Source organism: Gobius niger (assembly GCF_951799975.1).
Source record: "Gobius niger genome assembly, chromosome: 1".
In the NCBI taxonomy this organism is placed as follows: domain Eukaryota; kingdom Metazoa; phylum Chordata; class Actinopteri; order Gobiiformes; family Gobiidae; genus Gobius; species Gobius niger.
Genome location: NC_136852.1, coordinates 46679322 through 46693901, shown reverse-complemented (window position 1 = coordinate 46693901; position 14580 = coordinate 46679322). Strand labels below are relative to the sequence as shown.

Sequence of the window (14580 nt, the reverse complement as noted above, 5' to 3'; positions counted from 1 at the left end):
CATGAAGCTTTAAGCCAACGTGCTGATAAAGTCGTCCCAGTGAAAAATTGGGACATTAGAAATGCATTAGGAAACAGCATTGGAGCCAGGCATTTTTCACTGTCGTGGCCAAGGGGAAGCAGTACCCAAGAGCCTTTTTTCCACGCATTTACCCAGCCCTGTCTGGCCGCTGTACGCGATACGATACGTTTTTTCCAACATGTTGCATTTCCATAGCAAAAGCAGTCATTGTGGATGGTGCTCCCCGGATGCACACACTGGAATACACATGACTGAAGGAATAACAGAAAACCTTAGTGAGCTGTGATGAGAACATGGTGGACAGATAAATCCTTTTGGTGGGGTTTATGGAATTATTCAGAGGTGCCAAGGCTGAGGAAAGAAGCAAAGACAAACTAAGTAAGCTACGTGACAATGTTATGCTAACTGCAGCTAAAGTTGTGCTACGAGCGGCTAAGTGTTACGTGGGCAAAATCACCTTTTTCAACAGCGGTATGATGTTTTCAGCCATCCTGCGTGGGGTGGCACATGAGGTGGCCAGTCAAATTCCAGGGAGGACAAGTGCCAGCCCGAGCTCCCTGTCTGGCTCCGCCCCTGTTAGGAAAGTAAGGAAAGATTTAGTCACAACTATGACTTTACTTTTTGTTGTTTGTAATCAAAACAAAGCAGATACAGTGCCCCTAAGGTAAAAAGTTATAATCACAATCAATGAATTGTTATAAAAAGATTGATTAATTGGATAAACACATTTTAAATTGACCAGAAACAATGTGGCGAAAAACACTGGGTTCCAAAAAAAAAAAAAACTTTTAGTAAGGTAATTTAGAACATTTTTGCAACACACCGGGATGAAAGACATTACAAAGACAATACCCTTTGGCAAAACTTGGCTGATGGGTAAGAAATTGACCAGATTGAACGAAATCAATGTGATTTTTGGACTCAGCACATCAAAATTCAGCTCACAAAACTAGACACCAGCTTTGTTGTAAACCTCTGCAAATATTTAGTCAGGAGATTCATAGAAATGTAGTTCCAATTGTTTTGTTTTTTTCTTGAAGACTTGAATGGCTATACGCATCATCCGTTAAAATGATGGTTGAAGACTGTATTATTATAGATCATTATAACAAATACAGCCATCTGTCTTCTTCCATTTCAGCTGTGGAAGAATTCAGTCGCTCTTATACAATCAAGGCAGCTGCAAATGAGCTTAGAAAAAATGTCTGCTCCTCTTTGGTTTCCTCCTGGATGATACAAAAGGGCAGTAGAGATTCTTCGAAATACCATCTATATTTATCCACCTAATTACCATATTATGAACAAAATGTCAACATCTATTCACACTCACTCATGCTCACTTTGTTCTGCAATGAAATAAATATGTCTGAAACTTGTTGTCCCCGTGTCCTAAAATCTCAGCGCTCCCCAGAACAAAATGAGCTGCTTGTTTTTTGGCCTGTGAATGTGGCGCTCTCATTATAACGTCCTCTGAGGCGCTGACTGCCATCTGCATTAAAGAGGCCAGACCAACACGCTGCAGCTTTTAGGCCTTCAGCTCACTTCGGTCCTTTTATTTTGATAAATTAAACCTATTATGATGTTATTTCTTCATGGAATACATACCTGTGAGTGTTTTGTTTCATATGTTGGTATACAGAATATTGGATCTGCCTCTTTCTCGAGAGCTCAGACCGACTGCTCCCTCAAGCTGATGTAATTTAAAGATTTCAAGTTTTGACAGCTTCAGTGGACTCCTTGTGGTCATTTCGTTGCTCAGATTGTCCCATTACAAATAACACTTTCTTCCTTTAAGCCTTGTGTTTTTTACTACTTTATTCAACCGGCAGACGACAAAGAAGGCATGTGTATTAAAAGTGTCATTTGGTTGCCCCGCCTTTAGCTCAATGACTCAATAAGCTTCTGCAATGTAAAAGATCCAGTGTTGCATTTATTTTGCGCCAAGATCTTGTGTTGATGATGGGAGATTGTGACCACTGTACAAAGCCTTCTCCAGCACATCCCAAAGATTCTCGAGGGTTAAGATCTGTGGAGGCCAATCCATGTGTGGATATCATGTCTCATGCTCCCTGAACCACTCTTTCACAATGTAAGCCCGGTGAATCCTGGCATTGGCGTCTTGGAATATGTGTCATCAGGGAAGAAGAAATCCATGGATGTAATAACCTGGTCATTCAGGATGTTTAGGTCGTCAGCTGATCTCATTCTTTGGGCTCATATAGTGTTGCTGAACCGAGACCTGACCAACTGCAGCATAGGCAGATCATAACAGTCAGATAATAGGTCATTTACCTGTGTATTTATATCCAGGCTTACATACTGTCTAAAGCATAAAACGCCAATGCTGTGTTGTCCTAAAGCCACTATATTTATTATTTACAGTACGTTTGGCCACAGGATGTGACACACAAAGAGGAAGAATTTCCATAGCTGTTGCCTTGAAACATTCTGTACCAAAGGGCCATGGAGCACGTCCCAGTTTTGTTCTTAAAATATGGAACTCTCAGTTTTTCTTCGCTAAAATTGCAAGTTCTCCAAAGTTTGTCTCACATATCAAGCACATACAAAGAAATTGGGTTTGAAATGATTGATGAATGATTGAATCAGTATGTACCTCTCTGTAATTGTGTTTGATATTGGTTTTAAAGTACATTTACATGGGGAAATGCAACATGAGGGGGATTTTTGGATCTGTCGGAAGCCGTGATCATTAGTACTTCCTCCAAAATAATTAGGAGATACATGAAAACCCCGTATGTGCTTTAAAAGCCAGAGTAAAGCATTATTTCTTTTTCACTTCTCCAGGCTGATGGGACTGTCGGAGGCTGGATAGACAAGGACCAGGAGCAGAACATGAATGCCTTACAGAACATGGCGCTGGTAGGTCCCGCGCCGCCGTCTGTTTGACATTTGTAGAAATACCAGAGGTTTCTAAACATAATTACAAACCCGCATACATTTCTCACGCTTTACACTGTGTCCTAGTGCATGCAGAGTTGTTTTGAGCATATTATTATTCATGACAGGCTTGGACTCACCATAGAACATGCTCTCTGCTTCAGGAAGTCTGTATTTGCATAGGCTAATTATTGTCTGCCATCTGAACACCCTTCATCGGCAGTGAGGTAAACTGTCAGGTCCTTAAAGCACTCACCATAGTCTTCAATCAACTGGTAAATCGTGTAGTAGGCTCTATACACCCGAGTGACACACGTGACTCCAAGTGTCATCGTCCTTCCGGTCTCACTGTTTTCCCAGTAAGGATTAGCGATGTCTTGCACAAATCAACTGATAGTTCAAGAAAACATCACGGACAGAGAGATGTCACTGGCTAAGTGTTAAAAACATTTTGTTGGATGTAAATACTTGACTGGAGGAAACGTCTGTGTTCATGGAGTTAGGACTTTTTATCCCAGAGCAGCTAGCGGCTAGCAGCAAAAAAAACACCACTAAAGATAATCAGCTAATAAGTATATACAGGCCGATTATTTTTTGAGCGGCTCGTTCAGAATTTTGGTGCTATTTTAATTTTGATAAGTTTTATAAGTTTGGGAAAATTCACTGTTACCATGGAGATGTTATTTTGTGGGATTTGTGGGTGTGCAAACATAACATGAGCTATAAACAGTATAAAAAGTAGGGTAAAAGCCGTGTAACAACTCGGTTAGTTGCTTCCTACTTGTAAATTGTAATACAGTGGTCCCTCGCTGTATAAAGGTTCACCTTTCGCGGCCTCGCTGTTTCGCGGAATTATTTTTAGTACAATTTTGCATGCTTTTTTACAGCGTATGAACGGCATACGCACATTGTGTTCTGCGTCCTGATTGGCTAGTCGTGGAGTTAGCCTCCTCTCGTGCATAGAGGATCTTTGTCAGTGTCCTGTCAACACATCAGCGCACACACTACGCCGCAGACAGAGTCATACCATAGAAATACAGACTAGGGCTGTGCAATTAATCGAAATTCGATTACGATTTCGATTATTACACTACACGATCACAAAAATAGCATAATCGAGAAAAAACAATCATTAAGGATGCCCTCCAACTTGTCCATCCAAAGCGCAAAAAGTCCGCCCTGCGCGGTTTGTGTGACGCGTCTGATCAGCTGAAATACCAGCGCAGCGTGACAGAACTAATATGTAGCCTACTAATATTTTTTATACCTAACTCTTGAGATAACGCCACTGTTACGTGATTACCTTGTGCCGAAAGGAGAACAGCTGTTTTAGAAGCCTCGATATCCTTTGCTCAGGCCCTGGTTTTGTTTAGTAGAAAAGTTTAAAACTCTTCTTCAGGAGCAACGGAGCTCAAAGCAAACTCTTACTATTTTATGCTGCTGTGATGATTGTTTCTGTTCTCTTCGCATTTCACGTGCTAAGGCTCAGGCTCGGTCTGACATAAAAACATTAGCGCTGTGTGATGATGTCATCAGGCCGCGCGGCTCTGTTGGACAGGTGTGAGGGCTGGCCAGCAGGGGGCAGGTGTCCCTGTAGCATTACGTGAACATATTTAAAAAGAAAAAAAAAGTTTTTATTGTCCAAAGAAAATGTAGTCCATAGTTGTTTTTTAAAATAAGAATAAAAATGAATAAATGAAATAAAGATTTTTTTTTAAGGCAACAAATAATCGTTTGAATAATCGTGATTTCAATTATTACTAAAATAATCGTGATTATTATTTTTTCTATAATCGAGCAGCCCTAATACAGACTGCGTTCACTTTCTCAGCACTTGTGGCGCATGTGGCGCTCGTCTCAGCTAAACACTCACCTTCTGAAGCGTGAAACTGCTGCGATAAAACTTTGGTTGTAGCTACGATTATCTCTTAGTTTGAACAATCACACAGAGGAGATGAGAGCAGCTCATGATGTTCACCATCCCCACGTCTGTAATGTGAATCTAAAAATCTTATGAGACAAAAAAATCACACAGTGACAGTGGCATAAGGGAGAACCCGTGTGAACTAGTGAGAAAAGTGTATAAAGTGTGTGTTGAGGGGTTTTACAGCCTTAAAACATATAAAATAGTAAAAAATAAAGCTGACTACGTCGCAGATTTCGTTTATTGCGGGTTATTGTTAGAATGTAACCCTTGCCATAAACGAGGGAACATTGTACATCTAACACACTTTGATGTGAACAATAACTCCAATATTTTACCTTTTAAAATTGCCATTGGTTTATTATTGCTGCAAATCCCATTATGCTTAGCGATATGACATCACGATCCTGAACTCTGTTTAGTGTTAGCCATTAGCTTCAAGACAAAAACACCTGCCGTGATGAGTTTCCTCCAATGAATTCTTTGCTCCTGACACGATGTTTTTAACACAATTTCTTTGGACAAGACACCGCTACTGTAGCCTGGCCTTTGCTATCCGGAAACTCCGGTCAATTATCATTTCCCTACATGTACGTCTGGGCTTGAGCTCAGTGGCTGCGTTACATCGGTTGACTTTCTACCTACCATTCAGCGAGCGGGGGAGGCGGGTGTTGACAGTGATGTCAATCATTTTCGCCGATTTGCGGGTTGTAGTTTGGCAATGGTGGCGGATGCGAAATTAAAATAAGCCTTGCAATGTGCAAGGAATGCTGAGTTATAATGGCTCACTTTACTCACTCGGGCGCATTACATACATCACGACCAAACACTTGCGAAAATCAGATCCAATCGTTTCAAAGGAGTTCACCCCTCCCACCTGATAACGGAGCTCAATTGAGAAGTTCCAGACCTTTGTACAAAACGAAGTACGAGGGTATGGTAAAACCAGGCTACCGCGACTGACTCATAGGGAAATAATGAGACAGGAAGAGCAGCGCCTCCTGAGGATCCACTCGGAAGTCACATGACGCTCGTGTGCGTATAGCCCATTGACTGAGACCCTCTGCTGCGCAAAACATAATCGGGTTGAGATTTAAAAGATCGAGAATTTCAACTTTAAGAACATAGTATGTCAGTGAAAGCCGTTTGTTTGCTTCAAAACGGCGCTAACTGCTCCGTGTTTAACATGAGTGTCACGTAGTTTGCCATTAAGTGATTATACATGTTTTGGGTTGATGGGGGAGAGAAGTCGGGAGCTTATGCAAACTCCCCAGAAAGACGATCAGCACGCACAATATTTAAATTGCATGTCCAAATTACTCCCAAAATCAATGTTCTGCCTCTATCTAAACTCTCTAATCTTGTTTTGGCTTTTGACACATTTTAATTTTGCAGGCTGGATTTAATCAAAGATGTTTATGCAGCAGCACAGAGTTTAATGAACAGCATTCCCCAAGCTCTCAATGTACTGGCAAAAAACTCACTACTTCTATAAATTGCGTTTGTGAGTTCGCAAGTTATGCCACCCTGCAGTCGAGATACAGCAGCACAGAAGTGGGTGGGCACAGACTCACCTGCGCCCGCCCATGTCCATATTGCAGTGCTCTTCTCTAACCTTTTTTCTTGTGTTTCTGATCTAAAAGCAACTCATTGAAGCATGTCTGTCTCCATCATCCATCCTTGTCTCAGCGAGAGTCTGGCCTCAGCTGCAGAGTTACCCGAGGACTACATCCTTAAATTGGAGCTGACCTTTCCTCCGCGTAAAGTCATTGGGGCTCAGATTTGTCTTTGAGCTGTAGGTGCCGTCAGCTGTCTCTGTGCATGACGCCTGCTTGACAGGCAGGACAGGAGCGGATACGGGGGGGGGCAGACCCACCCAAAGCAGCTCTGATTTACAATCCGCTTGGTCAAATTTAATGCGGGACGTTAGGACAAAAGGATAAATACATGGCTAAAATGCTCTGTGATGGATGGCTGCTTAAAAAAAGGGTAGAAAGTGGTACTGCTCTGTCGAACTGAGATGCTTGAGTGAATTCAACAGGACATCAAGCTGAATTCACTATTTCTGGGGATTATATTCATTTCTTTTGAGGTGACACAAACCTGTCCCTGGATTAGTATTCCCTATTATTTCTACTACCTGTGTACTTAATCTCGAAGAATTTTACTGTGGAAGTTTTAAGGAAATTCAAGGACAAATGCATGTACATTTCACCCAATTAGAGGGTTCTATCTGCATCCTATATACAGTATAAATTGATATTTAGGTTTAAAGTTGGGCCCATGCACATAACAAAAATAAAATGGGTTATATAGTTCTCAAGAAGTACAGATGAAGAGATGAAGGCAGGCCAAAGGATATCTACATATAAAATATGACTTCAGACTTCAAAATTCAGAAGTAAGTGTTTTGAGAAGTCATTTGCAGATAGAACCTTCCAATTCTTTTTTTTCATTCAGTTCAGTTTATTCAGTCAAAATTATGACAAAAGATTTACATTCAGTTAAGTATACTTCTTCATAACATAACATACAAAAATGACCGAAAAGGTATAGGCTGAAGCTAATGCTTATTTTGCCTACCCTTGTCTTTTTAAACTTACAGCTTGTGTTTTTGTTAACTTTCCAACATAACATCAGACATTCAAAAGGATTTTATTATATATATACATATATATATGTATATATATATATACACATACACAGATACATACATACATACATATATACATATACACATTTTAAAGTAAGTTGACAGTCTTAAACAGACTAGTAAACAGAATTAAGGTATTTTTCAAGTATAATACTTTTGTACATTCTCTTTAGGTGGAAGAGAGAGGGACATGATTTGAGATCCTCTGTACAGTTATTCCAGAGATCGACCCCTTTAATAGAAACACAAAATCTCATGGTGTTTGTTTGAAATGTTTTCTTTACAAACATCTCTGAGCTCATACCGGCTCTGTCTGACGGTGAACATATTTTGTAGTGTTTGTGACACAAGTTTATTTTTTACTTTGAACATCATTTTTATTGTATACAAATCTACTAAATCATAGAATTTCAATGTTTGCAGGTTTATGAACAGGGAATGGGTTGGTTGGTTGTAGGTTGAGAATGTGATGAGTCTTATTGCCTTTTTTGTAGGGTGAAAATTTCCAATTCTAAAATGGCAAATCCCAGTTGGAATTACAAGGTTTCTTCTGCAAAACATGTTAATATCAATATATTATAACTCCAGTGGTCGGGTTATTTTTTGTCAAACAATATTTCTGAGACCACGCCATACGTTAAGTGAAGTGAAAATATATTCAAGGCCTCTTATTCAACACAAAGTAGCCTAAAAATAATCGGATAGAGTAGCCAAATAAATCAATGTCATGTTTTTCATATTGTGATTACGTCTTCACATTTTCAAAACCAGGATCAGCTATTTCCCCCCACTCTGTTGGCTCGTTTCTGTATTGTAGGCTATAGAGCAAGTTACTCCTGACTCCTCTTCAGTCGTAGTAAATTCTTTCAAAGATACATTTCTATTTTGGTTTGTATATTCAACACTTTACATTTAACATTATATTTTATCTTTTTTTTTTCATTCTCAGTATCCTCACAATCCAGATGCATTATCATGAAAATCAGCACAGAGGCTAACGCTAACCGCCTGACAGTTATCCCATTAAATAATGAAACATCAATAGCCTATATCAAAGTGTAGAAAGGTATGAATTATTATTATTGAACACTGTTACATAAAATCTTCCTCCTTTTCTATAAACACGCCATAGTCATAAAAGTAGTCACTGAAATTTGGGATTGAACGTTCTTTTAGATCCAGAAAAGCAGAACCAGAATTGTCACTGTACTGGAAAGGGTTCATGATAATCCCTTTTGAGGTGACACCAAATTCTTGTTAGTCCTGATCTTGTCCACTAACTCCTTACTTTATCTCAACCACTTATACCGCAGAAAAGTGTGACAAGGTTTCAACGCAAGAAATAGATATTAATAACCGATGTACACATCATTCGGTTTTCTGAACTACTGATATATTGTTAGAGGCGGAAAGATTGAAAGCCTCACATGTTGGGCACAGAGCGTAATTGCCCAAAATTGCCACTCTTGACTTCCCATTCTGCGATGTTCAGGACAGGAGTGGAGTAAAGAACATGGGGTGAACTAAATTTGGAAAGCTCAGGACAAAAAAAATGGCCAGCTTGTTTGGAAATCTGTTCACAGTGTACAATTTATACATGTCCAAGGGCGAAAACATTTGCAAAAAGACTGAAGTATTAACTCCCGGAGATGGTTCTCGCAGCATAAACTACAGGTTTAGCAGGTTTAATTCATATTAAAGCAGTACTAAGTAACGTGTTTACCTTAATACATCCTTTTCGTAGTCCCTGTGGGACAATGGGATGATTGGAGGGTCTTTCATCTCCCCCTGGTGTCTCTGGCCAGAAAACCATGTTTGCAACTTGACTGCCCCCGGTCCGGAGAAAGCAATACTCACTAATGGAATCACGAAGAAGAAGCTAACATGCTAACGGGCAAAGCTAGCTGCGGGCTAACGTCACTTTAAACAGTATTTACAGCCAAGTGTGTGTGAAAAAAAATATTTCCATTGTATAATTGGATGCACAGTAACCCTGTCTCCCTTCGCCTTTCCTGTCAGTGTAGTATTTACTCTCCAAGACATTTAATACGTTAAAAAATCGTAACTTGCTACTACACCTGCAGTTGCGCTTATGGTCTCTAGAGGGAAGAGTTACTTAGTACTGCTTTAAGACTGATACATTATATTTCTCAGCGTTACATTGCCTGATTATTTGCTGCTTTCACCATTATTTCAGCCCTAGTTTCCAAAACGTGCACAATAGGCTAATCCTCCACCTTTGTACACTCGATGGTCTACAAATGTGTGTTGAAACGCTGTTGTCCTTCAGGAGGACATGGTGGCCGTGGCACAGTCCCCGCCCCTGTGCAGACCTCCGAGCCGCTCCTCCAGAGACAGGACGCCTACTGCGCGGCTGGTTCAGTCCGGTTCAAACCGCCTGCTCCAGGACTGTCTCCACAAGTCCATGAGGCCCTGGTCCCCCCGCGGCTGTCCCGGGCACCACGCGTCGCTGTCGGCCCTGCAGCAGCACCAGTGTCATTCGGAGCCCCTTCCTCAGCACTTCTATGCCCACGCTCCTCACACGGGTGGACGGCCCGGCTCGGGACACCACATCTGCCCCGGGCTCCTGCACTCCAACTCAGTCCCAGCCAAGACAGAGGTGAGACTGTCCTCCAGATACGTAATCCTATTGCAACATCATCTGTTTAGATACATTGCCCATATATGGTAGTGTTTGAAAGAGTTAAGGGAGGAAACAAAGAACAGAAAAAACTTAACTTTCTCTAATTATTCAAAAACGACATTAACAAATGCAGAATTATTGATATAGCATTCTACTTACTTAATAAAGATACAAAGACATGGAGAGGAGAAAAGTGGTTCAACAGCCCATAAACACATAAATAACGAAGAATGCTAACATGATGCTTAATATTAGCATCATGCTACATGCTAACGCTAGCTACGACTGCAGTTTTTCACTTCTACTGAACAAGCTGCTGTAAAAAAGAATATATCTGAATGGGCCCGATTTAGACTTGACTTTATGTGTGATAAATAAGTTCATATTCCACCAGAAAACGGAGCCACGCCCCCTTCTATGACGAGATGCTGTCTGTATCTATTGCAGGAAACTATAGGGTCTTATCTGACAATATTAATATCTTCCTATCTTAGTCCAATGTTGTTGTGAATCTTAAATCATCGACTGGACTGAATTGTTTGTGTTGAAGACAGTTCGCTTCTATTTGCAGAAGCTTCTTCTTCGCTCTTGTGGTCAGAAAATATGACAGCTATAGACCCAAGAGAGGTCTTTGAATAAGACTTAGGCCTCTCCCAGAAGGAGGGAGCATGACTGACATTCACGCTTCCTGAAACAACCTAATTCCAATTTTATTTATCCCTATGCGACCTGTATACGATCATTTCTTGAACGACACAGATCTGATGTTTTTGAATGCGACCCAGCCCACTTAGACATGTGTTCCTAAATCCGATACGTATCTGATCTTTTACAATGCGACTTTAAGGTTATATATTCTACTTATATAACCTGTTCTAATTTGTATCCTATTTTTATTTATTATTATTCCCTTATTCCCCTAAGATTTTTGCTTTGCTTATTGTACATAAGATACCTCGTTTTCTACTATATAACTGTTGCACATTTCCTGTCTGTTTGTGCACACTGAGTGATCTTATTGAATGCCGATTGTAACAAGTGAATTTCTCCGTTGTGAGATCAATAAAGGATTATCTTATCTTATCTTTAGTCTGAGCGTCCAGGTCGCATTTATCCGAAACACGTCATCGATCGCTACAAATGCCATTCATTCTGCATTAAAGTAGATGAGAGCGGACAGGAAAACAACAAATGCACTGAAGTTAGCATGAGTGAAGCCACTCACCTCACTATCCACGGCTGGACTCAACAGCGGCACGTTTCTTGTTAAAGATAGCTGCCTCTGCTCCACAAAAGTCCATAGTCCTTCTTAGAATGATTTGGTTATTGATAATTGGCTGCATTAGCCTCCCACAACTTTAACATAGCCAGATCCGCGGCACAGTTTCCTGTCCACTTCCTCCTGCAGTCTAAACGTAGCCTTTGTCACACTCTGATGAGAGTGATGAGATGAACCATAAGCTTTAACAAAGCATGTTCCCCTGATACTAGATGTTTAGATTGAGCTTGATTTGGGCTTGATTTGACAATATCATTTTTGCTTTGAACAATGTTAATAAGAGAACACACACTCGATTCATCCTCACACTCATAAACCAGGAAAAAAAACACACATAATCAATGGGTACAAAGAAAGTGAGTGCATCCAGAGGGTCCATGGATAAATGTAGAGTCACATTATAAAATCAAATTTCCTCTTTGGTCAGCACCACCTCCACACGCATGGGAACTTTCAAACATTTCCACGCTATACTTTTTATATCGCGATCACGTAGCTTATTTGAATATAATCATCGTGATATTTAATTTCGTCGTTTCTTTGTCTTTCTCATGTCGTTCAGCTCTACTCCAGATCCAGCTCATACGAGAAGTCCTGCGCTCTGTCCAAGTCGGCCTGTTCGTCCAAAGGGGTGTCACCCCTGGCCTCTCCGCACCTCTCGCCCTGCGCCTCGCCCTGCCCCGCTCTGGTCACGCCCCCGGCCCCCACCTGCAGCCCGGACCCGCCCTGCTCTCCCGCTCTGGGTCATCAGGTCATCATCGACGGCAACCGGCTCACGGCGGACTGCAGGACGCAACAGAGAGGTGAGTCTTTAGATCGGGTCACACTGGGTGAACATGAGGCGTACAGGGTCAGAAAGCAAAGTAACCGACAACTATATATGTTTACAAACCATGTAATTATCGTAATGGATTGAATTAGTGTGAACGGTGCATTGTCAAACAGCAGGACTTTAAGCAGTGGAGTTTGACATTATACACACATGGAAGCAGGAGATTTTATCCAGGAAATTGCATTTTTACATTTTCAGATGACTTAGCTTATCTTTGCTCCATAAGGAAGGTGGTACATATGAATATTTACAAGATTTTCAAAGATTAGTAGATTAGTGTGACGATATTCACCCAGATACAGAGGAGGGTAGAGTAGCCAAAATATCTCCTCAAGTAAGAGTAATGTTAAATAAAGATAAGGAGCCCTTACTGGAGTTGTGTAGAAAAAAAATGGGCAAAAATCCGAGGCCCTCGAAGATAAATAAATCCCACAGTAGGATCTTCGTCAGGGCATAGAGAATTAATTACACACCGGTGTGCTTAAATATACACAAAGTCATGACTACAAATGTCCCGGGAACAGACCACCCGTTGCTTTTAGTTTTACTACACTTCCTGACCCAGCGCAGTGCTCTATTTTGCTATTTTTAACTAGTAGTAATCTTACTTTAAATCATTTTACTCAAGTACGAATCAAAAGTAGTGACCCAAATAAATACGCAAGTGAAGGTGAAAAAGTACTTGGGGAAAATGTTATTTGTAACTTTTCTAATAAGTACAGTTTATTCAAAAAGTTACCGTATTCTCCGGACTATAAATCACACTGTTTTTCCTAGTTTGGCTGGGGTGTGCGACTTATACTCGGGTGCGACTTATATGTCAAAATATATCATTTCACATTTTCGTTATTTTCACACTGACAGCCGCTAGAGGGCTGGTCAACGGTGCAGTCCATGCTGCCCAGGTAGTTGCCAAGGTTGGTGCAACTTATACTCCGGAGCCACTCATGTATGTTTTTGTTTTCTTCCTCATTAAGCATTATTTGGCTGGTGCGACATATACTCCGGAGTGATTTATAGTCTGGAAAATACGGTGCTCAAGCACTGTAAATTCAAACAAAACGAAAGAGCTTATGTTTTATCTCAGAGGTATAAGTGATCATTGGTCAGTCGTCAAACAGGATCAAGATATTGCTCGGGTCACAAGTATTTAGGGGTTTTCATTCACAAAACCTGGAGCACACACGTTTAGTGTTTGTGCGGCAGACTTCTGCATTGGCTGTATTTCTTGCTGCGCTTAAGAATCCGTGGGGTAGATAAGAAACATGTGGTGATCTTCTACCATGCCGTGTTGGAGAGTGTAGTGCTACAGCATCACAGCGTGGAGTGGCAGCCTCTCCATTCAGCTGAAGAACAAGCTGCTGCGCCGAGTACACCCCTGCTTAGAAAATCATACTGTAGGTGAATAGGAGCTCGTTGTAGAACATCTACGAACGGGCCACACTGCACCGCGGCAACAGGATTTTGAGGATTTTCTCAATTGGGTCTTAAGTGGGAAAAAGTGGTCTCACACTGTAACTCAAAGCTCTAAAACATGTTCTTAAATGCTTATGATTCTTGTATTTTTCTTAGCTGTTCATACTTCAGTCTTTTCACAAATGTTAATTCTTCTTCAAATGTGTTTGTGTCCTGAATCTAGATTTTTTTTCTTTTTTTTTTCACAAGTGCATTGTGATTTTGAAAAAACTCAAGTTATCAGACGGCGCCACACTCTTATGCTGCGTTTATGTGGCCTGGGTCGTTTTCCCGAGCTGTGACAACATTGCCCCCAGTTGGTTTGCGTTCACGTGCTTTTTATGTGGGAAAGTGGGAATTTCATGTCAGCTAATAAAAAATAATCTTTTATCACTGATTAGCACTTAGCTCAGCTAATCATTTACGTAAATGTGTTGTCAGCATCTCAAAAGCTAAACGGTAGTTTGTGAGTTTTAAAAACTATTACGTACATTTACTTTTTTCTAGCATTAATGTCGGCTGTTAAACTCAAACAGGTAGCAGTGTCTAACTAAAAAGCTCACATTAGGGGATAAAAGAACAAATCCACTGATTTCTGCACGGAGTGAAGAAGCTTCGTTTTGACCTGAGTTGAGCGAGCATTCGTGAGCATTTCCCAACTGGGGAAAACATTTTTGCCCAGTTCCAGAGGACCACATGAATGCTGCATTCAATTGGAAACTGTTCTTCAGAACTTGAATATTTCAGTGATCAGTTTGTTTTTCTCTATTTTGTTCATGTAATTCATGTGTTATCCTTCTCTCAATTTATTATTCCTCTGCACAACTTATTTTCTCGCTTGTCTCATTTGATCTTCCTACATCTTGCAGCTCTA

At 40.7% G+C, this 14580-nt stretch overlaps 1 protein-coding gene across 2 annotated transcripts in view; it reads left to right on the top strand.

Moving 5' to 3' along the window:
- whrnb (whirlin b) overlaps positions 1-14580 on the top strand; it is a 215123-nt gene that overhangs the window by 185832 nt on the left and 14711 nt on the right. For both annotated transcript variants that reach the window (XR_013793441.1, XM_079567260.1), the window contains exons 8-10: positions 2827-2901; positions 9787-10116; positions 11982-12222. Coding sequence is in view for 1 of the 2 variants with exons in the window: in XM_079567260.1 (XP_079423386.1) it covers positions 2827-2901; positions 9787-10116; positions 11982-12222 (646 nt within the window). In the remaining variant the exon portion in view is untranslated. The remainder of the gene's footprint in view (positions 1-2826; positions 2902-9786; positions 10117-11981; positions 12223-14580) is intronic.